This window comes from Gossypium arboreum, chromosome 5, assembly GCF_025698485.1.
Source record: "Gossypium arboreum isolate Shixiya-1 chromosome 5, ASM2569848v2, whole genome shotgun sequence".
Taxonomy (NCBI): Eukaryota; Viridiplantae; Streptophyta; class Magnoliopsida; order Malvales; family Malvaceae; genus Gossypium; species Gossypium arboreum.
This window is the reverse complement of record NC_069074.1, coordinates 92,283,924-92,309,803: the sequence shown is the minus strand read 5'-3', so window position 1 is coordinate 92,309,803 and position 25,880 is coordinate 92,283,924. Positions and strand designations below refer to the sequence as shown.

The 25,880-nt window shown below is 33.4% G+C and overlaps 4 protein-coding genes across 4 annotated transcripts; all 4 read left to right on the top strand.

Annotated features, from left to right (window-relative positions):
* Nucleotides 1-653, top strand: LOC108487789 (dirigent protein 4-like). Its single transcript, XM_017792148.2, has one exon. The coding sequence runs from the start codon at nt 83-85 to the stop codon at nt 611-613; it is 531 nt and encodes a 176-aa protein (XP_017647637.1). The 5' UTR covers nt 1-82; the 3' UTR covers nt 614-653.
* Nucleotides 654-14,168: 13,515 nt separating this feature from the next.
* LOC108485585 (dirigent protein 4-like) lies at nt 14,169-14,967 on the top strand. The gene has a single exon (XM_017789447.2). It carries the CDS (start codon nt 14,286-14,288, stop codon nt 14,808-14,810), a length of 525 nt encoding a protein of 174 aa, XP_017644936.1. The 5' UTR covers nt 14,169-14,285; the 3' UTR covers nt 14,811-14,967.
* A 4,386-nt stretch (nt 14,968-19,353) lies between these two features.
* On the top strand, nt 19,354-20,125 carry LOC108486179 (dirigent protein 4-like). Its single transcript, XM_017790074.2, has one exon. It carries the CDS (start codon nt 19,449-19,451, stop codon nt 19,971-19,973), a length of 525 nt encoding a protein of 174 aa, XP_017645563.1. The 5' UTR covers nt 19,354-19,448; the 3' UTR covers nt 19,974-20,125.
* A 4,515-nt stretch (nt 20,126-24,640) lies between these two features.
* LOC108486346 (dirigent protein 4-like) lies at nt 24,641-25,464 on the top strand. Its single transcript, XM_017790361.2, has one exon. It carries the CDS (start codon nt 24,757-24,759, stop codon nt 25,279-25,281), a length of 525 nt encoding a protein of 174 aa, XP_017645850.1. The 5' UTR covers nt 24,641-24,756; the 3' UTR covers nt 25,282-25,464.
* Nucleotides 25,465-25,880: the final 416 nt, after the last annotated feature.

Genomic DNA, 25,880 nt, shown 5'->3' with positions numbered 1-25,880 from the left:
GGGTTTTATCAGTATAAATGAAGCAGCAATTCTATAGCTTTAATCTACATTTCGAACCAGAAATTATAGTAAATCAGAGACAATGAGAGGAACATGGATGTTGAGTTGGATTCTGATCATCTGCCTCTCCCAAGTAGCAGTGCAGAGCCAATACTACTCGGAGACCCTACCATATCATCCCAGGCCAGTTAAGGTCACCAATCTTCACTTCTTTATGCACAGAACTACGGGTGTTACAATAGTCGTGGTAGCCCAAGCTAACAGCACAAGCAACGACAATAATTCATCAGTGCCATTTGCCTCCTTATTTGCCATTAATGATCCCCTCAGGACTGGTCCTGAGCCTGACTCAGAGTTGATTGGAAATATTCAGGGTATTGCGTCAGTGGCCGGAATGAATGCATCGAGCACGGAATACCTAGATTTTGGATTTAATACTGGTAAGTTTAACGGTAGCTCTCTAAGCGTATTTTCAAGGGGAGAACCTGATCTTGCCGTGGTCGGAGGAAGAGGACAATTCATGATGGCAAGAGGGGTTGCACAATTTAATCCTATCCTTGTAAATGCCACCAATATCATTGCTGAATTTAACGTTACTGTAATTCATTACTAAGGTGTTATTTACAGACTCAATTCTCTTGGATTGTGAAAAAGTCATATGATTTTGCTCCACTTGATTAGAATAAGTGTATGTTTATATATATATATATATATATGTTGATTTGATTAAAATTAAAATTCTCATACTTGATCATTTTACTTTATTGTTATATTACAAATAAAGATTAATTTCTTAGCTACAAAAAGGCATATAAATATATCTATAGAGTATTTATCTTCATCTCTTATAGAGGTTGCTTTATGCAAAACTTGACCATCATGAAAACTTAAACAAACTAAAGTGGGCATTGATGTATTTGATTCCTTGGCACTTGACAATTATTTGTTTATTTTGCTCAATATATCATAACAAGTATATACTTGTGTAGAGATGAATAAATCTTGAGATGTTGGAATGACTTTAACTTCCAAGAAATGATTCAGATCACTAAGATCTTTACGAGAGAATCTCTCGGCCAAAGTTTGAACAAAGTTAGAGAGAAAAGCTTTATTGTTTTTATTGACACCAAATTTGGTCGGATTCGATAAACTCATATTCGACAATACTTAGGCCTTTAATAGATCGATAAATTAAGGCATAATATTAAATTTAGCTCTCAATATTTACATGTTTTACTCAATTTAGCTCTTATCTCTTTTTCTAGCTAAATTTGAGCTGCAACCTTTTAAAAGGAATCGAATTTGACTTCAAACCTTTCAAAAAGAGTCAAATTGTAGTTTTGTTATTGGAAATGCTAACTAAAATGTTAAACTTTTAAACATCATAGCCCTCATGGCAATCCACATGTACTTTATATTAATTTTCTTTTAATTTTTATGAAATTTTTATAATTTTACTTTTTATAATTTATTATTTTTAAATTATTTGTTGAAGTGACATATAAAATAAAAAATATCATAACAATATAAAGTACATGTGGATTGTCATACCGACATCATTAAAAATTTATTCTTTTTGTCATCATTTTCGTTAAAAAAGAGATATTTATAAGAATAAATCCTATTTTCAACAAATCTCAGAGTTTTTCAGTTTTTCATAGAGAGAAATTAACTTTTCGACTGGAAGTCGACCAAGTTATCTATAACACCCATACCTGACCCGAAAATCGAGTCTGAGATATAGAATGCCACATTCGTTGTCGGAGCAACTTCGATCTATTACATACAAATTTCATTGTTAATCATTTATTTACAAGTATTAAAAGCTTAAAACACAATATATAATCATTTCGGGTCATATATGAGCTTATGAAAGCTCAATACCATCCCAAGGTTGAACTAGGATTGAACTGAAAAGTTTTCAAAATATATCTGGTGGGTATCTCCTCATTAAAGATAGTAGCCAAACTTCCAAACCTGATAACCAAATTGCAAAACTTCCAAAATAAAATAGGGTTGACATCACGACCTCAAGCAAGGGACGTCACAATGAGATGGCCTGAGGTCGTGACATTCAAGTTGAGAAAGATACCAACCTAGCATATGCAGGTACAGTTTGACCCTAAGGCCCCATCCATCCTTCCAATACATATAGATATGATTAATATGCCATTTTAAGTAATTAATATAAAATTAATACATGACCAAAATCATTTTCATATCTTCACCATTCATGTACATTAGTTTGACCATTTTCAACATTTATCAAGATAGCCTTAGGTACATGCCATTTAACCAAAATGAAATGAACTATACAAACTCAGTTGAGTTGAATACAATAGCCCAGATGCTAACTTAACTTCCTAGGGCTTTGAGGAAAACCTGAACCTGTGCCTGTAACAACTAAACCGTATCCTAAGCGATAGGGCTCAGTGGTATTTTCATGCTTCAAGATAGTATAACATAACATTAATACCATGATTTAATACAATTGCATATGCATAACAATCTATATTTAAACATTTCATGTCCTACAAATACAAATCATTTTTCATCATCTTCCAATACATATATACATACCTATCGCAATGATAAGCCAATTCATTAATCAATCATCATTCATTAACTTATTCTCTAGCAAAACATCAATTATGAATGAAAAATACAATTATATACTTAAACAACATGCCATTCAATTTCATATTTATTTAACATCTACCATTCAATCCTTTTTCCTAAGTCAATTTGCTCATTCACAATAGTTTCAGCCTTTAGGGCTCATTTTCGAATGGTTTGCTCAATACTTAAATGATCTTTTTATCAAAATTCACATAGGAAAATAAGTGAGACCATATTATTAAACCATTTCATTTTATGATATCATTTGTCATGTTTACCATTTATAACCCTATTAACATGACTCGGACTCGAACAGATACACAAAATGTCCAACCAGCATACTAAACTGGCATCGAAGAGCATCATTGGATAAATCGAAGCAGGGCAAACCGGGCACATAAAGTGCATTTTGGTGTAAAAAGTGCAAGTACATACTGGCACACGAAGTGTATCTTGGCACATGAGGTGCATCCTGACGCATAAGCTCATAATCCAGTACACAAACCAATCCTATAGCATGCCAATTATATTTGATACAACTCGAACAACTAATAGGGTACCAACATTCAATCTATTTTACGATTCAATACATAAAACATTCTTGACCGCCTATAAACGTGTTACCGTTTATAGTATAAATAACACATCAAAAATATAATAAAAAAATCTGACGGTGTCGGTAAGCTTATGGGTCAAATTTTAATAAAGTATGTGTTATAACGAAACATCGATAAGTATTTTGAAAATCGTACCTAAGGGATTGCATATTGGAGAAATTAATATTAAGTCAATTATAGAAAATAGGGAAGAACGAACACACAAATATTTTACATGGAAAACTCCTTCGAAGAGGATAAAAACCATGGACAAATGAGGCTTCAAGTTTCCACTAAATGTGTAAACAAACGAGAGGACAATATCGAGAAAATAAACCTAAGTGTACTAAACGTACAAACCCAAACCCCAAAAATAAAGTCCTAACTTGGAAACTAAATTCTTTACATAGTTACTACGAAATTCTCACAAAAAATCATATGCGACTACATCTTGTCGCCTTTAAAGAAAAGCACTTGTTGATTGGCTTGTTAGTTTTTTGGTCACTCAAAATAGGGATACAATGGACCCTTTAAATAGGTGAAGATTAGAGTTCTAATCATACTAAAATATCCCTAAAATAATCAGAGTTCGACTGAGAGAATAAGTCCTACTTAGAGTAAATAATGTGGTTGCTTACGTGGAGAATACATCGCTTGATGGGTGTCGAATCCATAAAATATAACTTTTCATGCCTAAACAAAATGTAAATCAACAATACAAAGAGTAGGGTTGATCCTACAGGGGTTGAGATATCTAAAATTGTTGTCCATTTTAACCAAAACGTGTGGTAGGCAACTTTCATGCCCATGACGTGTGTCGAGCTATATGAAAAATAGAAGAGAGGGATTAAATCTGACTATAATAAAATAACATAAATAAATAACTATATAGTAAAACAAACATTATGAAAACAAAATTGAGTAAACTGATGAGACAACGCTCTAACTTTAGGAATAGTTTTGGCCCTGGTTTCAAGTTGATCCACGGCAATAGATTTTCACCTCCAACCGATAAGTCAATTATAATGATTGAGGAAAAACCTCTAACCACTTGCCTTTTTGTATGTAAATTAAATGCGAGAACAATTCGACATGTAACACTTATGAAGTAATCAACCATAAAATTGACTTCCACGATTTAGTTCCTCGTTAACCATGCAAACAAGATGGAATCGACTTGAATCAAAGGTCTCTATTGTGCCGGTCGTTTAAAACCTATCAATAATTCTGATAATACTCTAAAATGACGTGTTTTTATACATTAATAATGTGTTTATTTTGAGCTTGAGCCTATTAATTTGAGCTATTTATGTCTATTTATCTTTTAGGGACTAAATTGGAGGCGAAAAGTAAATTCAAGGGAAAAAGCATCAATTTGGAGATCAAATGGGCCAATATGCAACGTGGGACAAATATGGTGCCAAAAGTGCGAACATGGAAGGCACAAGGACTTAAAAGCAAATAGAAGAGATTTTATTTTGGAAGACTCTATTTTATTTTATTTTATTAGGATAATTAATATTAAGATAATTATTAGGATTATTCAAATTTAGGATTTTATTTTAATTATCTTTGTTTATCTTTAATTAAATGTATTTATCTTTTTAGAATTTAAGTTCAATTAGACTATCTCCCTAGCACTATAAATAGGGGGTGAAGTGACTTTATTTGGGATCATCTTTTTCTGTAAACACTCTCCCCCTGAAAGTCTAGGCTTTTGTTTCTTCATATTTTCTTTCAATAAAATTCTCATTTCCATTTTTATATTTATTTTCTTTTCCACCATTATCATGAGCCACTAAAACCCTTCTAGCCAAAAGTTGTCAATATTTCCCTCAAAAGGGTTCTTGAGGCCTAGAATCCGTGATTAGCCTTCTCACCAAGTATTCATCGTTTCTCAAGACCCGGCCGACGCTTAGTCCATGGCCCTTAAGTAAGCTTTTCAGCATATGCAAAGGCGACCACTTTTTATGTTTTGGAAGGATTGCATAGTCGGTTCGTTAACTTACTACGTCAGAGGTTGGCGAGCCAAAGAGACAAAATGGCGTGGGATTCACCATTGAGAAGCATTGATCTAGCATAGATTACTGGCTAGAGTCAAGTTCCCTAAAAATCGTAAGTCTAATCTTTGGAGCTGGTGGTCGTAGGCGTCCTCTTCCGCTATAACTGGGTTACTTGAGTCGAGAAGGATCATCCAAAAGCCAAGGATTGAGCCCAAGGCGGAATGAGACAACCGGAGGTTGGAACTTTCCCATAAGAATTTCTTTTCTCTTAAAACTCTCTTTATTATTTTTATTATTTTCGTAATCATAATTTCAGTAAATTTTAAATTCTGTTTTTATTTTATTTTTTTGCTTCCAAAATCAATTCTTAAATTCTATTTTTTTATTTTTTCCAGGAACGCAGGTTTTCTTGGGCACTATTCTGCCTATGATTTCGAGAAACAAGCATTCGTATAATCCGGTCCCTGAGGATTCGACCCTACTTGCCCTTTACGATTTCTCTTTCGTTATTTTACAGGGAATAGGATATTTTTGGTGCTCTCAAAGACCCCATCAAATTTTGGCGTCGTTGCCGGGGACCAGCAACATACTAATCTTGTTTTTCTTTGTTTTCTATGACCAGATCTGCTCCAGGTACTCTTGCATTCGACTCAGAAATCATAAAGACTACTAAAGCTAATCGAAAGGAAACAAAACTAAGGAAAAAGCAGTCAGGGGTGGTTGGAACTCAAAGCAATCCACCGCCAGAAATTAGAATCACCGACGAAGTAGAGTCTAGGGTTAACGAAAACCCTACTCGAATGTTAGAAAGTAAAGAAGAAGAAGTCGATTCACCTGAAGAGGTCCTTGACGCTAGGGTTGACGAAAACCTTAATTTAGCGCAGTAGCAAATGGCTCAGACAATTCGGTAACTGGCCGAAGCGCCGACAGAACAACCGCCACTATGCATCGCTTATCCTACTATGGATACTGATTTTGAATTAAAGCCAGGCTTGATTCAGCTACTGCCAACTTTTCGTGGGTTACAAAATGAAAACCCCCACAAGCATTTAAAAGAATTCCATATGGTTTGTTTGAGTATGAAACCTCAGGGGATAACTGAGGATCAAATTAAATTGCGCACTTTCCCTTTTTCCCTAGCAGATTCATCTAGGGAATGGTTATTTTATTTACCTCTTGGATCCATTACAACTTGGGCTGATCTATCTCGTTTATTTCTTAACAGGTTTTTCCCTGCATCACGAGCGGCTGAGTTAAGAAGAGAAATCATGGGCATAAGGCAAAAAGACGCAGAGACTCTATACGATTATTAGGAGCGATTTAAGAAGTTGTGTGCAAGTTGCCCACAACACGGTATAATGGAACAGTCTTTGCTCTAGTACTTTTATGAAGGCTTAAAACCCATGGAGATGAATATGGTAGATGCCGCGAGTAGAGGAGCGTTAGTCAACATGACTCCATAACAAGCAAGAGACTTAATCTCCACAATGGCTGCGAATTCCCAGCAATTTTGAGCCAATCCTGAACCCCCTAGAAGGGTTCACCAGCTAAGTAATTCTACCATTGAGGATAGACTTGATAGACTTACTAATATTGTGAATTCCCTTGTTACAGAAAAATCAAAACCAGCCCGAGTATGTGGAATATGTGCTACACCTGAACATACGACTGATGCGTACCCTAGTTTGTATGACGATTCTATGGCCCATTTAGATGCTGTGGGAAATTTTCCTGGGCCACCACAAAGACGATACGACCCTTACACCAATACCTACAACCCAGGGTGGAGGGACCACCCTAATTTTAATTATGGGGCTAATCCACGATATAACCAGCCATACCAAAATCGGGCCCAACAGCAGTTGCAAGATTTAGGTAATTCTCTAGAAACTTTGGTCAATAAATTAGCAACTAATGTCCTTGATTTTCAATAGCAAACTCTCAATTTCCAAAGAGAAATGAAGGGTTTTCAGCAGAAAACTGAAGCATCCATAAGGGAGTTGACCACATCAATTGAAAAATTAAACTTTCAAGGAAAACTACCATCATAAAAAGAACCAAACCCGAGGCAGAATGCGAATGCAGTAACGTTGCGAAGCAGAAAGGTCCTCGAACCAATTTTTGGCAAGAATCTTGGTCAAGAACTTGCCCAGGAAACTCTAGAAAACGACGAACAGATCCGAGCGAAACCCCCACTACCGAAAATCCAACCTCCATTCCCAGGACGATTAAATCAGTGTCGAAAACGTAAGGAAGATAAGGAGATACTCGAAACATTCAGGAATGTTGAGATCAACTTACCACTGTTAGATGCCATTAGACAGATTCCGCGGTATGCCAAGTTCCTCAAAAAGCTTTGCACCAACAAACGAAAACTAACAGGTAATGAAAAGGTAAGTGTTGGTCAGAATGTTTCCACAGTGCTACAGCAAAAAATGCCGGTTAAATGCAAAGATAGGGGTATGTTCGTTATTCCATGCAAAATTGGCCATTTAGGAATTAAAAAGGCTATGTACGATTTAGGGGCGTCCATAAATGTAATGCCTTATTCTATTTATGAATCACTTAACGCGGGTTTTTTGACAAAGACAGGTGTTACCATTCAGTTGGCAGACATGTCCATTGTGCATCCCGAAGGGGTCCTCGAGGATGTATTAGTCAAATTCAATGGGCTTATCTTCCCTGCAGATTTTTATGTGATAAAAATGGAGGAGGATAACACTCCTGGGTCTTCAGACATCTTGTTGGGGTGACCTTTCCTTAGTACTGCGAATACTAAGATTGATGTACGAAGCGGAACCCTCACGATGGAGTTTGACGAGGAGTTTGTGAAGTTTAACGTTTATGGCACTATTAGTCACCCAAGTGAAGTCTTGGACGTAAACCGTGTCAACATAATTGACTCATCAATAGAAAAAACTTTTGAGTCAACTTATGGAGATAAACCTAAAATGATGTTTGATGATTTTGAATCTGTTAATAAATTATTGGCTCCCATGAATACTAAACTTCTACCTCCTGTTGTGCAGGCACCAGATCTGAAATTAAAACCACTTCCCTAACATATCAAATGCACATTTTTAGAGAATGATGAGACCATTGCCGACTTAAAAAGGATCAAACCCTTAGAGGAAAATACGAAACCAAAGAAAGAGGCGCAAGGATGATTAAACCCAAATATGGTGGACGTGTTAAAAAATGAGAATTTCCAAGCCTATACAAATGAAAGAATTCATTTGGAACAATTCCAATTCTAGTTGAGGCGCCAAGCTACCGACATTAAACAAGCGCTTGTTGGGAGGTAACCCAATCTTTCTTTTTCTTTTTCTTTTTCTTTTTATTTATTATTTTCCTTTTTTATTTTTTATTTTTTATTTTATTTTAGTTAAATATTAATAAATTTCTCTTCTTCCATCTAGGTGAAATGGAGCGAAAATACGAAGAAAAAAAAGACAGAAAGTGTGCACCAAAATAACCCTATCCATGGTACCAAACAGTTCTATTCCAGCCTAGAATGCCATATCTCTGCAGCTAAACAATCTTATTCCAGCCCTAGAATCCCCAAAATCTGCAGCCAAACACCCCTTTTCAGCAAATAAAACCCCCAAACCTTACATTTTTTTCCCAAATTTCTCCATAACCACCGGCTCCTCTCTCCTCCACCACCCACTACTGATTTCTTAGCCTCCATGGTGAGAACCCGAAGCCAAACCGCCATTGCACACGTCACCCACCCCGTCTCCACCTCTTGCTGCTTCGCCATCTTCTTCTCCACCGTGTGCGCCAACCGACGGTAACTACATGGGGAGTTTTTCTAAACTTTTTTTTCTCCACCTATTTGTTTTCCTTTTACTTTCACATCGAGGACTATATGTTTTAAGTAGGGGGAGGAAGTTATTCATTTTGTTTTAACTGCTGAATTTTTGTTATTGCTGCTGGTTTGATTGTTGCTATTGTTGCTGGCTCTCTATTTTTTTTTTTTGGAATATCTTGCCTCTTTTCATGCCCAAGATTTTACCAGGAATTGCCTACTATTTGACCTACAAGCATGATTCTTACCTTCTAAGGAAGTTATGATTTTTCCCATAATTGATGCCATCTCCACTGTTTTATTTTTATTAAGCTAAAAATAATTGTGATTAATAGGGTTAATTCTATATTGCTTTTCGTAAAATTGATCAAGTTTAATATAAAGTGAACATTTAAAATGATTGCATGCTTAATTAATGTTCATGGCTATTAGGTGATTATGAAACTTATTTTTGACACTTAAATTTTTTTTCTTTCCTGAGTTCTCAAGAATTTTAAATATCGTTTAATTTTTAATAAAAGTTTTCCATGGTTATGAGTACTGCTTAGATCGTGACTAACTGAGTAACCGGGGTAGGGTGCTTGGGTTGTCATTCTACTTCGCATCAAAAGGTTGTGTGACGTGACAAGTAAAACTCCGCTAGCCGAGGTTATGAGTATGGCTTAAATCGTGACTGACTGAGTAATCGGCGTAGGGTGCTTGGGTTGTCATTCTACTTCGCGTCAAAAGGTTGTGTGACGTATTGGGTAAAACTCTGCTAACCGGAAATAAATAATTTTAGGAGTATGTTGGGTAACCGGGGTGGGGTGCTTGGGTTGTCATCTCTCTTCGAGTCAAAAGGTTTAATATATTCCTAAGTAAATAAATAATAATAAAATTTTAAAAAAAAGAAAAAAAGAAAAAAAGAAAAAAAAAGAAAAAAAGAAGAAGAAAAAAATAAGTACTAATAAAGTTGCACTTCGGGGACTAAAGGAGGAAATAATTAAGGTGTCTTAGTAGGTTTGGTAATTTACCTAAATAGCATAACTCAAGTCGATCTTAATTTTTGTGTGAATTAATTGGAATACTTTTTCTGTTTTACTTAAAGCAAGCTTAGAGGTCTCTTTATTTTTCATATGCATTTTTAACTAATTTTTATGAAACTTTGGAGTGGTATTTCTTTTATGGCAAAATCTAGCTTTCACAGTCGATAGGAACGATACTTGAGGGCAAGCATGGGCTAAGTAGGGGGAATTTGATAATACTCTAAAATGACGTGTTTTTATATATTAATCATGTGTTTATTTTGAGCTTGAGCCTACTAATTTGAGCTATTTATGTCTATTTATCTTTTAGGGACTAAATTGGAGGTGAAAAGTAAATTCAAGGGAAAAAGCATCAATTTGGAGATCAAATGAGCCAATACGCAACGTGGGACAAATATGGTGCCAAAAGTGCGAACATGGAAGGCACAAGGACTTAAAAGCAAATAGAAGAGATTTTATTTTGGAAGACTCTATTGTGCCGGTCGTTTAAAACCTATCAATAATTCCCTTGACAAATACAATTATTCACTTAATTGGTCACGTCAATTTGTTCTTCAACACACTGAATATGGCAATTACGAATTGTTTTGATTCTTCCAACTATATAGAAACAAAGTTTTTAGGCAAAATGGAAGTTTAAAATTTTACTTAAACTCAAGCCTGGTGTTCCCTAATGAGGGATTTTAGGGGATTCATTAGGGTTCTCCTTTTTCTCCTCCACCCATCCGCGGAGGGTTTCAGTATCCATCTCCGCAGATATTTCCAGATCGCGAGACATAATGTTTTCTGCGGCACTGAGGAGAGCTTGTCTCAGCAAGTGATTGGGATTGCCGACGAGGAAAGAGTTGCCTGACCGCGAGGAAGGCCACTAACTAAAAATTTGACTAAGGCAAGCGCACCTATCGAACAGTAGTATAGTTATGGTGAGACCGGAAATATCGTATCCACAATGACTAAAAGTATTAGTAATTACTATCTTTTTATTATCTAGCCTAAGAATTAAATGGATGTTTTTAAACTAAGATTAACTATCTAATTAACTAAGAACACGACAGAGATTAAAGTTGGAAAATACTTTTGGAAAACCGATGGAGAAGACAATACCCAAGAAAGAATCCACCTAGACTTCATTTATTAATTCTGAATTTTATTCACTTGACTTAATCCGTAGGAATCCCTAGCTTATGTTAATATCTCTTTCGAGACTAAAAACAACTAACTCTAGGTTGATTAATCGAAATCTCTTTCTAATTAAAACCCCTATTGTCGCATTAACTCGATCTGTGGACTCCCTTATTAGATTTGACTCTAATCCGACAGATTTATGTCATCCTATCTCTAGGATTGCATGCAACTCTGCTTAATTATAGAATATCTACTCTTAAACAGGGACTTTTGCTCCACTGAATAAGCACATCAAAACCTGAATTAATATCTTGGAATATTAAAGCAATGATTAAAACTCATAATTAAGAATAAGACAAGTATTTATCATATAATTCAAATAATAATAAGATCTATCTTAGGTTTCATCTCTCTTAGGTATTTAGGGAGTTTAGTTCATAACGATAGGGGAAAACATCTCAAAATTGGGAAAATAACAAAACATAAGAAACCGAAAAACTTTGGTAGAAATTGAATGTAGATCTTTAGTCTTGAAGTAATTCCTGCTTCCGAGCTGATTCCAATGGCTGTCTTTGAGTATTTTCTACCTTTCACTCTCTGTGTCCCCCTTGATCCTCTTCTCGCGTGTTTAAATAGACTTTGGAATGCCCAAAATTGCCCAAAATTAGCCTTTTTCGAGTAGAATTAAAATAGGTCTCGACAGGGACATGGCCATGTGGCATGCCCGTATAGTGGTTCTCAAGCCGTGTGCAATTCTGATATGGTTTTAAGTCGACACGGCCATTACACACAGGCATGTGGTCTGCCCATGTGTCTCACACGGGCGTGTGGATTACCAGTGTGGAAGTGTCTAGGCCGTGTGCAACACTGAAATAAACCTATATTTTGTCCGTTTTCGGCCTTTTTCTTGCACTTTTCGCTTTCCTATGCTCATCTAGATATAAAACATGAAATTTACGGATTAGGAGCATCAAATTCACTAAATCTTATGATAAATCATCCAAAAATATGCCAAGTATAGGATTAAAATATGTTACTTTTAAGGTTTATCATATAGATTAACAATACTCTCAAAATTGTATAAATAATTTAACTTGTAGTCCCTATTTATAAAGAAACAGTACAAAATATCTATTCAAATAAGATGTAATCAAATGATAATATTTTAATAAAAAAATAAAAATTCTACTTGAAGTAGAATAGGTGGGGGCAGTGGCTTGGCTTAGAATATAATAGTGTTTACCATCGCTTCCTTTAACTAAGCCTAATTTGGGCATTATTGGGTACTATTATTATATATATATTTTGAAATTTTATTCAACACTTATATTTATCTAGTTCAATATTATTTTTATTTCTCAAATATATCAATTAATTAAAACAGTTGTTCTGTATTAAAATATATTTAATTACTTTATTTAAAAAATTCATAATAATTAATTGATTTTATTTCTCGCAAGTTATTTAATTATAATTAATTAAACAATAATTGAAAAATGGGCCACCACCTGCTTGCCGCAAAAAACAAAGAAAATTGATATAAAAAACCTTCATATCAAACAATCTTTTCTAATAAATTTCTCAATTCGCTGTGAATTAGATCATGTTTCTGATTTCTAATAAATTTCTTGGTGTTGATTATATTAAAAAAAAGACCACATATCAAAAAACTTTTCTTAGCAGAAGATAAAATAATTTATAATATCAATACATCAATCATGTTAATAAATAATAAATTAAAGTCAATGGACAATATCCACACGAAAATCAAAACGCAGGGGGAGGAAACTTCCAATCTAGACTCTGTTGAATTTTTGGGATTAAATTGAAATTTAAAAGTATTTAAAAGAATTCTTGTGTATGCCTTAAATCATTTTTTATTTATTTTATGTATCACGTTTAAGATTATTTATTTGATGTATTATGTGCTTTTCTTACACATTTGCTTATATGGTTATAAAATTTATAACTTTTAGACATGGTCACTCCACTCTTACAAGTAAAATCTAGCTACCCTCTAAGATCACTTTGTTGAACAATGCTCACTCACACCGGATGACAGAAAGGAGGAAAGTTGCCTATATGCTACCTCCTCCGGCTGACTTGAAGAATGCCACGATCATATTTTGGGCAAATATTTTGGGCACAAGAGCAGTTAAATGGAAATTAAGCAAATCTGTCAACTGAGCTCTACTTAGTTGATGCTTGTTCTCAAGCACACCTTTTGTTCAATCATTCGAGTCATCTAACAATAACCCGGATAAAGTTTTCATTCCATGGACTTATTCAATTTAAGTAAAGGGATGTAATATCAATAACATCTCAACTGACATTAACTCAAAAAATAAGTGTAGGAATCATCATGTTTGACTTACTCAAAGAATTTATTCTCATGAAAACTAACATTCAGTTAGACTCGCACACACATTTCTTTCTTTCTTTTATCTTTTTCTTTTTTCTTTTGTTTAAGATATTGTCGAATCTTCTAAGGCAAAATGAGATCACAACTCAAACATTCCATTATGGTTACACAATTCAATATATCTCTAAACAATTATTTTTCTCTATTTATGACACCGTGATTAGTGTAATTTATTGACTTGAAATATCACTCGACCTTTTGACGCAAAGTGAGATGACAATCTACTGCTCTGCGCAAAAAATAAAGAAAGTTCATTAGAGACCATGTTTCTGATTTCTAATAAATTTCTAGATTAGCTGTTAATTTCTGAAGGAGAATTAGAAAAAAAAGAAAGAAAAGATTTCATATATCAAACAAACATTTGTTTGCAGAAGATAAAATAATTTATAAAATCGCCACATCAATCACATGTATAATATTAAATAAATTAAAGTCAATGGACAATATCCACACGAAAACAGAAACGCTGTCAAGTTTCTTTTGCGTGATCAAGATTTGTGTTCTTTTTAATATTACCATGGACAAATCAATCATGTATTATATAAAATGTTTGGGACAATAAATTAATTTCATGTCTGTGGGTTTTATCACTATAAATCTTTCTGTTTTCTTAATAAAATTGAAGCAACAATTCTATAGTTTTCATCTACATTTCGCCTCTGAAATTATAGTAAAGCAGAGACAATGAAAGGAACATTGATGTTGAGTTGGATTCTGATCATCTGCCTCTCCCAAGTAGCAGTGCGGAGCCAATACTACTCAGATACCCTACCATATCATCCCAAGCCACCTAAGGTCACCAATCTTCACTTCTTTATGCACGAACATACGGGTGTTACAGCTGTCGTGCTAACCCAAGCTAACGTCACAAGCAATAATTCATCAGTGACATTTGCCACCCTAGTTGCCGTTAATGATCCCCTCAGGACTGGTCCTGAGCCTGACTCAGAGGTGATTGGAAATGTTCAGGGTATTTCCCTCTTAGCCGGATCAAATGCATCGAGCACGCAGTACATAGAATTTGGATTTAATACCGGTAAGTTTAACGGCAGCTCTCTAAGCGTATTTTCAAGGGGAGAACAAGGGCTTGCGGTGGTCGGAGGAAGAGGACGATTCATGATGGCAACAGGGACTGCACTATTTAACCCTATCCTTATAAATGCCACCAATGTTATTATGGAATTTAACTTTACTGTAGTTCATTACTAGGATGTTATTTACAGACTCAATTCTCTTGGATTGTGAAAAAGTCATGTGATTCTGCTCCACTTGGTTAGAATAAATGTATGAGATTAAAATTCTCATACTTCATCATTGTACTTTATTATTTTATTACAAATAAAGATTAAATTCTTAGCTACAAAAAGAGACATACAAATATATTTATTCAGTATTTAGCTTCATCTCTGATAGAGGTTGGTTTACGCAAAAGATGAGAAAACTCTACTTTGCTCAATATATCAACCAAACAATTATAAAATGGTGTCAAAGTCAAATATTACAAGGAAGCAGCAAGTTTACTTAGCTCATGAGTTGAGATAAATAAATCTTGAGACGTTGGAATCACTTTGATTCCCAAGAATTGATTCAAATCACCAAGACCATTACGAGAAAATCTCTCCACCAAAGTTTGAACAAAGAAAAAAAGAAAACTTTTATTATTTTATTGATACAAAATTTTGTTTGAAACAATAAATTCGGATTTAACTATACTTAAAGCCTTTAATTGATTCATAAATCCAGGTATAATGTCAAATATAACTCTTAATGTTTAATTTTTATTCATTAATATTTAAAAAGAGTCGGATTGTTGTTTTTTAATAGAAATACTTATTAAAACATTAAACTTTTAAACATAACAATCTGCTTAGCAATCTATACATAGTTCATGCTAATTTTATGAATTTTTATGAACTCTTTTTGTAATTTATAATTTTTTATACTTTGAAAATATTATATATTTAAATCATTTGATGAGGTGACATACAAAAAACTAATTGTTCATGTTTATATAAAGTATGGGTAAGTTACCACGTCAACATCATTAAAAAATTAATATTTTTGTCAATATTTTCTATAAAAACCCATTTGACACTCAACTTACTACAATTTCTTTGTTTGATATAAATTTTCACTTTTAGTTTGATAAAAATCTTAACTCGAATGGGAATAAATTAATAAAAGTACTCTTAACTTATAAACTCAAACATTCAACTGTATTATTTTAGTGTAATATAATTTTCTTGTTTTGAAGATATTATTTAGCATTTGACATTTATATTATTTTAAAGAAAATTTGCATGATTTTAAAATAATTATTTTATTTTATGTATTATGAATAAGATTATTTTAGTTGATGAATTATGTGCTGTCTTTTACACTTTGGCTGATTTTAAAATTTATAGTTGTTAGACATTGCCGCACCACCCTTACGACAAGGAAAACGCACCTATCCTCTCAGATCACTTTGTTGAACAAAGCTCACTCACAGCGGATGACAGAAAGGAGCAAGATTGCCTATATGCGACCTCATCCAGTTGACTTGAAGAAAGCCACGATCATATCATGTTGCATCTCACCACTCACCGCGGCAATACCTTGTGGCGTTTACAGAGAAAAGTGTCACATAGGTACTCCTGTAGTGGCTTATGCGCATGATAAGTGGAGTTTACCCAGAAAACGCGGCTAATTCACTCACGTCAGCCAGCGAATTTCAACATTTCAGCGGGTAACACATTAGTGCACATGGTGGCGACCAAGTCTCAGATACCGTAAATTATACAATTAAGAAATATAATTAATTTTTTAATTTTAATTTGTATATATTAGTGGCGTTTCTCTCGTTGAATGCCAAAAATGGTTTCATTTATTGAGCCGTCCTCTTGAGTTTGGCGGTATTCTGTTGTTAACAAATAAAATTTATTAATTTTAATTTATTTTTGGTTATACAGAGTTGTTTTAGTACATCAATCGTAAATAATATCATCGCTACTACTAGTTTTAATCTCATCGGAGCTAATCTCGTCACCTATCCAAAGGGAGTCTAAGTGTAGTTAACTATAAACTAATTAAAATAGAATAAAATGAATTCGCAAAAGAAAATGGTAAATTTTGAATATAAAAACAAGCACAAAAGAAGTAAAATGTCAACAAATATTGGTCATTGATTACCTAATGTTTAACCGATACTAAGTTGCATTTCATGGTTGGATCGATTCGAGAAGATAACTTATATTAGTAGATAATCTAAAAGGTCCATTGGATCGAAATTGAGCAAATCAATTAAAGGATTATTATGCAGTCTATCAAGTTCTATTAGATAGATATCTTGTCTTGAGTATCGAAACGGATGACTTCCAAAAGATAGAGACGTAGATTTTATTGTTTGGATTGATAATACATAAAGAAAGACTCAATTCAAATTAATCTTAGATTTGTTTGTTGATTAATTTACTTGTGATGTTCATAGTAACTTACCTCAAACTTGAGTAAGTGACTAATTATGTGTGCATGACTCGTACACTTTGATGTATTGAAAGAATGAGTTCAAAACAACTAAAAATCCAAAAGTTGTTATGTTGGTTATACGACTTTTGCATGACATTCACAATAATGGAATTCATAACCCATTAAAGGGTAAATGGTATTCTCTCATTAGCATTAAATGATAGATAGAAGAGTAACGAGGTCACAATCATTTATCTAGGACAAATAGTAATCAAGTCATTTATCACAAAGACAAATGATCCATGATCATGTTTAATTTTCATCTATCATGTAATGTTGATGAAATGATATCATTTACCCATTAGTTGGGCAATGAATTCTACTATTGTGAACGATGTTATATACTGCAGAAGTTGTATATCCAATTCACCAACTTTTGGTTCCTTACCTATTGGAACTCAGACTTTTACTTACCTCAAAGTATATAATTCACACATACATAGTCCATCATCCACTCAAGATTAAGGTATGCCACACTATATATTTATTATAGGACAAAGGTTTTTTTGTCAAATAATTTTTATATATTTGAGAAGATTTACAAAACCTTATAATCTCTACATCGATTCTCTTGTTGTCGCTCCTCTTAAAAAGTTTATCCTTTTCTCTACACCTAGTGCCATACTTTTCTCATCCATAACATGCATAAAGCTTACTCTTTTTGAAGATGAAGAACCTTTGTAATGGGATTTTTGTGCAAGGTATACAGTTGTTCAAGTAATAAGTAAGTAAAATGAGTTATCATCTCCATAGGGACTGTGTGTGCTAATCGATTATTTGCAAAATTATAAATTCACAATTTGGTATAAAAACACAATAATGTGAGTAATGATGATTTAACTAAATTAATTTAACTGGATGCAAAATTGATCCCTAATGCAATTTTAAACTAAGTATGCAAAATAATCTAAATGTATGAATAGATTTTAGCAACAGAAACACAACTTCAACAATCAATAACATGTATAGACTAGGATCATTACATTAATCAACTTAATTTATTTTCATCATGCTTAATAGTGTTCGGAAAACTTTCCATGGCACTTGATCTTTCATGAGTTTAGAAACTAAACTAAGTCCTTTCAGATCTTCTACTTAGTGAAACATGCATTTTACTGATCATATTAAACTAAGGGTCTCTTAGTATTTATGTGAGGTAATAGGTGTGTCATCTCATTTCTTTAGTGGTAGAGATCTAATTTTCAAGTAAGCCTATGGTAATAACATTTCTCGTTTAACTGTTGAGTGCATATTATTTGAACCTTAAACACTTTGAGTGCTTTGAGTGATCCTTAGTGAAGATGTCAATTCTTGTTGAGTTTGAATTTCATGTAATTATTGAGATAGGAGAGACGCCTTTGTTTTTATGTCTTGAAATTTTTTGCTTGGATTACTTGTATTCTTTAGTGTTATTTTAGTTCGAATTTCCAATGCTTGATTATCTGTGAATTATCCAGAGACATTATCGATGAAAACAATAAATTGAGGGAAGTGCACTTGATTGTGGAGGACAAACAAACGCTTAAGTGTGGGGATATTTGATGAGTGCTAAAAGAAATATATTTTACCCTCGTTCTTAATTCGTTTTTAGGTGATTATTTGATGTTAATGGTGAATTTTATGATCCAAATCTTTTAAATTCATATTTTAATGCTTAATAGAGCATTTGGGAGCAAAATGAGCGAAGAATGAAAAATTAGAGCAAGCTACATGAGCCACACAGGCTAACACATTCCACAAGGCCATGTGGTAGGTCGTGTCGATTTCGCAAATTTGTACCCTAAATTGTAGGAAACCACTTTTTTTTAGGTTTTGCGCGTATTTTAAGACGTATATATGACAAAAATTTTCTTAAATATTCTATGACGGCTGACTTCTATTTTTTTATTTTTGTTATATATAAATCTTAAAATACCCAAAAAGAAAGTATCAAATAAATAATTTATAAAATCAAACAAACTCTTATTTTCAGAAGATAAAATAATTTATAAAACCAATCACAAGTAATATATAATATCAAATAAATTAAAGTCAATGGACAATGCACCATTCACACGAAAATAAAAACGTAGGGGAGGAAACTTCCAATCTAAAATTAATTTACAAGTGGATCATAGACAATGCGACCAAGTTTCTTTTGCGTGATCAAGATTTGTGTTCCTTTTAATATTACTACGGAGAAATCAATCATGTATTATATAAAATGTTTGGGACAATAAATTATTTCATGTCTGCAGGTTTTATCACTATAAATATTTCTGTTTTCTTCATAAAAATGAAGCAACAATTCTATAGCTTTCATCTACATTTCGCCCCAGAAATTATAGTAAAGCAGAGACAATGAGAGGAACATTGATGTTGAGCTGGATTCTGATCATCTGCCTCTCCCAAGTAGCAGTGCAGAGCCAATACTACTCGAAGAGCAGACCATATCATCCCAGGCCAGCTAAGGTCACCAATCTTCACTTCTTTATGCACGAACATACGGGTGTTACAGCAGTCGTGGTAGCCCAAGCTAACATCACAAGCAATAATTCATCAGTGCCATTTGCCACCCTAGTTGCCGTTAATGATCCCCTCAGGACTGGTCCTGAGCCTGACTCAGAGGTGATTGGAAATGTTCAGGGTATTTCGCTCCTGGCTGGATCAAATGCATCGAGTACGCAGTATATAGAATTTGGATTTAATACCGGTAAGTTTAATGGCAGCTCTCTAAGCGTATTTTCAAGGGGAGAACCTGGGCTTGCGGTGGTTGGAGGAAGAGGAGGATTCATGATGGCAAAAGGGATTGCACTATTTAACCCTATCCTTATAAATGCCACCAATGTCATTATTGAATTTAACTTTACTGTAATTCATCACTAAGATGCCATCTACTGACTCAATTCTCTTGAACTGTGAAAAAGTCATATGATTCTGCTCCACTTGATTGCAATAAATGTATGAGAATCTCATACTTCATCATTGTACTTTCTTATTTTATTACAAATAAAGATTAAATTGTTTGCTACAAAAAAGACATAAATATATCTATTCAGTTTTTATTTCATCTCTGATAGAGGTTGGTTTACGAAAAAAATGAGAAAGTATACTTTGCTCAATATATCAACCAAACAATTATTATATGGTGAAAAAGTCAAATATTACAACGAAGCAGCAAGTTTACTTTGCTCAATATATCATAACAGATATATTCTTGTGTTGCGATGAATAAATCTTGAGACGTTGGAATGACTTCAATTCTCAAGAAATGATTCAAATCACCAAGATCTTTAATCGAAAATCTCTCCACAAAAGTTTCGACTAAGTCAAAGAGAAAAGCTTTATTATTTTTAGTGATACAAAATTTTGTTGAAATCAATAATTTTTGTTCAAATTTTATTCTTAGGCCTGATTAATAAATCAAGGCATAATGTTAAATTTAATCTTAAGCATGATGGCCAGCCAAAGTTGTTCAAATGGCATCTGCGAGCGTAATTGTTGACCAAAGTTGTTAGAAGACCACCAGAGATTGTCAGCCTCCAAGTTGCCAGATGACCCAAATTTGTGTAAGTTGTCAAGCAATGCCGAGAAGAGGCTAAATGGCCTTAGCTCCCCATCTACCTTAACAACTATGGTTGTCTCCAACGGCCATTTCGGAGCATGATGGCTGGCCAAAGTTGTTAGAAGGGCCATCCATGTTAATTATATATTTTAAAACTAATTAAAGTCGTTGAGGCTACTCTTTAATATTTTAAAATTATATTCATCACACTGTGGGTGTCATCAATTTTTAGTATTTGTTGAAAAAAAAATTTTACCAGAGTTTACTTGGTAAATAAAATACTAAAACTTGTAACTAAATTTACCGATACAATTAGTTATTTTTACTTATATTGTCTAAGTAATTACATTTCACCATATTTGACAGGAAAGAAGTGAAAGGACCAAAGAATTAGTAAAATATTAGGAGTAGCTACTGCTCCACATGATCAAGGACACTACTAGAATGAAGTTATTTGGTCTAAAGGGAATTGTAGTACACACAATTAACAGAAAAGTTTATGAACGTTAAGGAACTCTAGAATTAAACTTCATATCGGGAGAATATAATGTCGATTGATTGTATTCTTCTATTCTTGTTGCTTAGTTCTTATACATAGAATATTATTGTTTGATGTAGCAAATTATTTTGCTTTTCTGAACCAAATCCACAAATTGAGGTATTGAAATTAAAACCTCAATGTTGAAAGAATATCATATTACTTGAAATATTATAAAAATATTGTTGAAATATTTGGAGTCGCTAAGATGTTATTGAGGAAGTGCCTACTTCCTTCACTATTGCCATCTAGCATATCAAAGAAAATCATATTACTTGGAGTGGCTTATTTGGAGAATCAGATCGGATTAGATCAAGTCTATCTAATCCCTTAGAACAAGGAGGTTGGATCGAATTAGACGGTTGAAGACTTAGCTATCAACAGTCCCTATTTACCTTGGTTGTTATTATTATATATATAGTATTTTAGCTTATATACCTATTGTGACATATTTTCATTATGATAGCATGTCTTGAAATCTTTATGTAATTGATAGACTTGTATAGGTTCATGTGTTGATTTTTTATAGCATTTAATATATTCAAGTGAGAAACATTATTTGTAAGAGTGCATATGATTGTAAGAACTTTGTATTGTGATTTTACATGCTATGTTCTCAAGGAGAGAATTTAGTGGTGAGAAAATTGTCTCTTGGGTGTGCTGAGATCTAGTGCCCTTGGCGTAGTATTGTTGTCTATATGTAGTTGTAATTTTCGAACAAATTGGTTTAATAAAATATTCATTAGTTTCATTAACATCTTCATATATTATCCTTCATGGTTTTTGCATGCAAATCAAAATGAAAACAAATATTAACTCACTGATTGTCCAACGCTTAACTAATACTAAGCGATATTACGTAGTCGACTTATAATATGAAAAACCAACTTATATTAGTAGATAATCTAAACACGTCATTAGTCTAATCAGAATTGAGAAAATCGATTAGAATACTAATATGTTGTCTATCTAGCCTAATTGGTGACATACCATATCTTTAATATCAGAAGGGATGACTCCCAAATGATAAGAATATAGATGTAACTGACTAGACTGATAGTACATCGTACAAGACTCAAATTGAATAAATTCTATATTCATTTAAATGAAATATAATTTTTAATTGTGTTTGGCCTTTAGTTAAGTCGACCCAATCCAATTTGGACACAATTTTATTAACTAATCAACTTCCAATGTATACATAGATAATTAAAAACGTCAAGGTGGTGGCAAAAATTTGTTCTAACACCGATTACTCTATAACTACCCCCCTCAAATTTCATATCCTTAATTAAATTACTAATAGTTTCAAAACAAAATTAAATTAAATACCATAATTTATCTCTTTAGTGAAAAACTATTAAATCTTTTGTTTTTAATATAATTATTTCTCTAGATATTAATTATATACAACATTTTTTTCAACCACATTGCATGTGTTAAAAATTTTAGTATTTATTGAAAAAAATTCCAGGTCGTGGGACTTTACTTGGAAAATAAAATATTAATTACTTTGTAGACCAAAATTTCTTATTTCTGTAAATTGATACTACTGAGGCAAGATGAGTTTATAATTAACTGGCACTCGAAAATGTCGCTGCAGACTACTTCTAAGGTGGTTAAATACTTACCTTATTTAGTTTGATAATTTAAAGAAAAAAATGTTTGGGCCTGTTCAATGTGACGTGTTATTGAAGATACTATGGTCTATCTATGGAAACTAGCCTTTGGCTTTTGAGGATTTAATTGGATATGAGTGAATCAATTCAACCTATGGAATGTAGAGATTCGATCAAGATTGTATTGCTATTCTGAAAATCATATCTTCAATTGATTCTGCTTTGAAAGTTGTAATTGTAATAGCTAGTTTCAAGGAGTTAAATTGTGTTAACTTAGATTCCATGTTAGCAAGCCGAAATTAAATATATAGGCTTGTCTAGGTTTTGTACGAGAGTGTTCTAATCTTCGGGTATCTCTATACTTGAGAAGTGATAGAGTATAGTTAAAGATAGTAAAATGACTCACTGAATTAGACTCTACAGACGTAAGAAAACTGAACTACGTAAAAAAACCTTGATGTTCTTTATAATTTTGTTTGCACAGTATTGACATTTGGAAGTGCCAAGTCGTAGTGGCCACTGCAATCTAACACTTCCATTTCAATTTTGTATTTTAGCAAGTAAACAATTTAAAGTAGCAACAGAAACAGTTAGTCATTTATACTTATATTGTGTTGGAAAATTACATTTCACCAAATTTGACAGGAAAGAAGCAGAAGGATAAATGAAATAGGAAAATATTAGTAGTTCTATATGACCAAGGACACTATCGTATTGAAGTTATTATCATGACTCAATGCTCAATCCACTTAATTTTATTTTGTCCCCCCACGTATACCAAACAGTTCTCACGAAAACGCTATAACGCTGACAGAACGTGAGCTTGCGATGGTCGGAGGAAAAGCAAAATTTAGGATGTCGAAAGGGTTGGCACAGCTTCAAAGTCACTTGGTAGATTTCACTTTTCGTCACTAAGTTTAGGATAAGGATGGCAAAAAAAAAAAAAAAAACTCCGAATCGAATGAGTTTCGACCCAACCGGGATCTCATTAGAAAAAATGTATTAAGTCTTTTTTATTTTTAATATTATTATTTCTCGAGATATTAATTATATATAACAATCTTCCACCAACACTGCATGTGTCACATTACTGAAAATTTTATCGACGGTTATCGGAGTTTATTTGGAAAATAAAATACAAAAATTTATTTTGTAAACCGCTACAATTAGTTATTTATACTTATATTGTTTAGGTAATTAACATTTCACCAAATTTGAGAGGAAAGAAGAGGAAGGACCAAAGAAATAGGAGTAGCTGCTGCTCCATATGACCAAGGACACTATGAAAATGAAGTTATTTGAAGGATTGGGGAGTTCTAGAATTAATGGAATATAATATTGATCGATTGTATTATTGTATTCTTGTTGTTTAGTTCTTATACACAGAGCAGTGTTGGAATATAATAATTTAGTACGTAGATATAAAGAAAAAGAAAAAGAAGACTTCATATCAAACAGACTTTTCTTAGGAGAAGATAGAATAATTTATAAAACCAACACATCGATCACATGTAATATATGATATCAAATAAATTAAAGTCAATGGAAAATATTGAGACAAAAATAAAAACGCAGGGCAGGAAGCTTCCAAACATTATATTTATGGATAGAATGGTATTTACAACCTTCACCATTCTAATTATGAAGTGAAGATATTCGTATTTATACGTATATAAATTATAAAAAAGGTATATTCCTATTCAAAAATCAAGCAGCTAATTAGACCAAGTTGCCGTTGCGTGGTCAAGATTTGTTTTCTTTTTAATATTACTAGGGAAAAATCAACCAGGTATTATATCAAACGTTTTGGGCAATAAATTATTTCCAAATTCCGCAGGATTTCTCAGTATAAATGTCTGTGTTTTGTTCATAAAAATGAAGCAACAATTCCACTAGCTTTTATCAACATTTCGCCTTCACCCCAGAAATTATAGTAAAGCAGAGACAATGAGAGGAACATCGGTGTTAAGTTGGATTCTGATCATCTGCGTCTGCCAAGTAGCAGTGCGGAGCCAATACTACTCGGACACCCTACCATATCAACCCAGGCCAGTTTTGGTCACCAATCTTCACTTCTATATGCACGAATTTACGGGCACTACAGCAGTCGTGCTAACCCAAGCTAACATCACAAGCAATAATTCATCAGTGCCATTTGCTACCCTAGTTGCCGTTAATGATCCCCTCAGGACTGGTCCTGAGCCTGACTCAGAGCTGATAGGAAATGTTCAGGGTATTTCCCTCCTAGCCGGATCAAATGCATCGAGCACGCAGTACATAGAATTTGGATTCAATACCGGTAAGTTTAACGGTAGCTCTCTAAGCGTATTTTCCAGGGGAGACCCTGGGCTTGCGGTGGTCGGAGGAAGAGGACAATTCGCGATGGCAACAGGGACTGCACTATTTAACCCTATCCTTATAAATGCCACCAATGTCATTATTGAGTTTAATTTTACTGTAATTCATTACTGAGATGTTATTTACAGAGTCAATCCTCTTGGATTAGTTTGAAAGTCATATGATTATGCTCCACCTGTTAGAATAAATGTATGAGAAATATATAGGTTTGTAGTATTAAAAATTAAAATTCTCATACTTGGTCATTGTACTTTATCATTATACGATAAATAAATATTAAATTCATAGCTACAAAAATATATCTATTCCGTACTTATCTTCATCTCTAATAGAGGTTGGTTTATGCACAAATTTGGAAAGTTTGTTGACAACGAAACAATTATTGCTTAGTGTCAAAGTCAAATATTACTACGAAGCAACAAAGTTTTTGGCCTCTTAATTTGGCGTCGACTGCAGCAAAGCCACCATGAAAACTTAAAAGAAACTAAAGTACTGGACATTGGTGTGTTTGATTCCTTCGCGTTTGACATGTTTACTTTGCTCAATATATCATAACAAATATATTCTTGTGTTAGAGATGAATAAATCTTGAGATTCCCATGAAATGCTTCAAATCACTGGAAAATCAATCTCTCTGCCAAAGTTTGGATAAAGTCAGAAAAAGAAGCTTTATTATTTTTATGAGTCAATAAATCCGGATTCAGCAATACTTA

What these genes read in the sequence shown, in the direction of transcription:
- LOC108486346 (XM_017790361.2), top strand. Translation starts at nt 24,757, where the DNA reads ATGAGAGGAACATCGGTGTTAAGTTGGATTCTGATCATCTGCGTCTGC.
- LOC108487789 (XM_017792148.2), top strand. Translation starts at nt 83, where the DNA reads ATGAGAGGAACATGGATGTTGAGTTGGATTCTGATCATCTGCCTCTCC.
- LOC108485585 (XM_017789447.2), top strand. Translation starts at nt 14,286, where the DNA reads ATGAAAGGAACATTGATGTTGAGTTGGATTCTGATCATCTGCCTCTCC.
- LOC108486179 (XM_017790074.2), top strand. Translation starts at nt 19,449, where the DNA reads ATGAGAGGAACATTGATGTTGAGCTGGATTCTGATCATCTGCCTCTCC.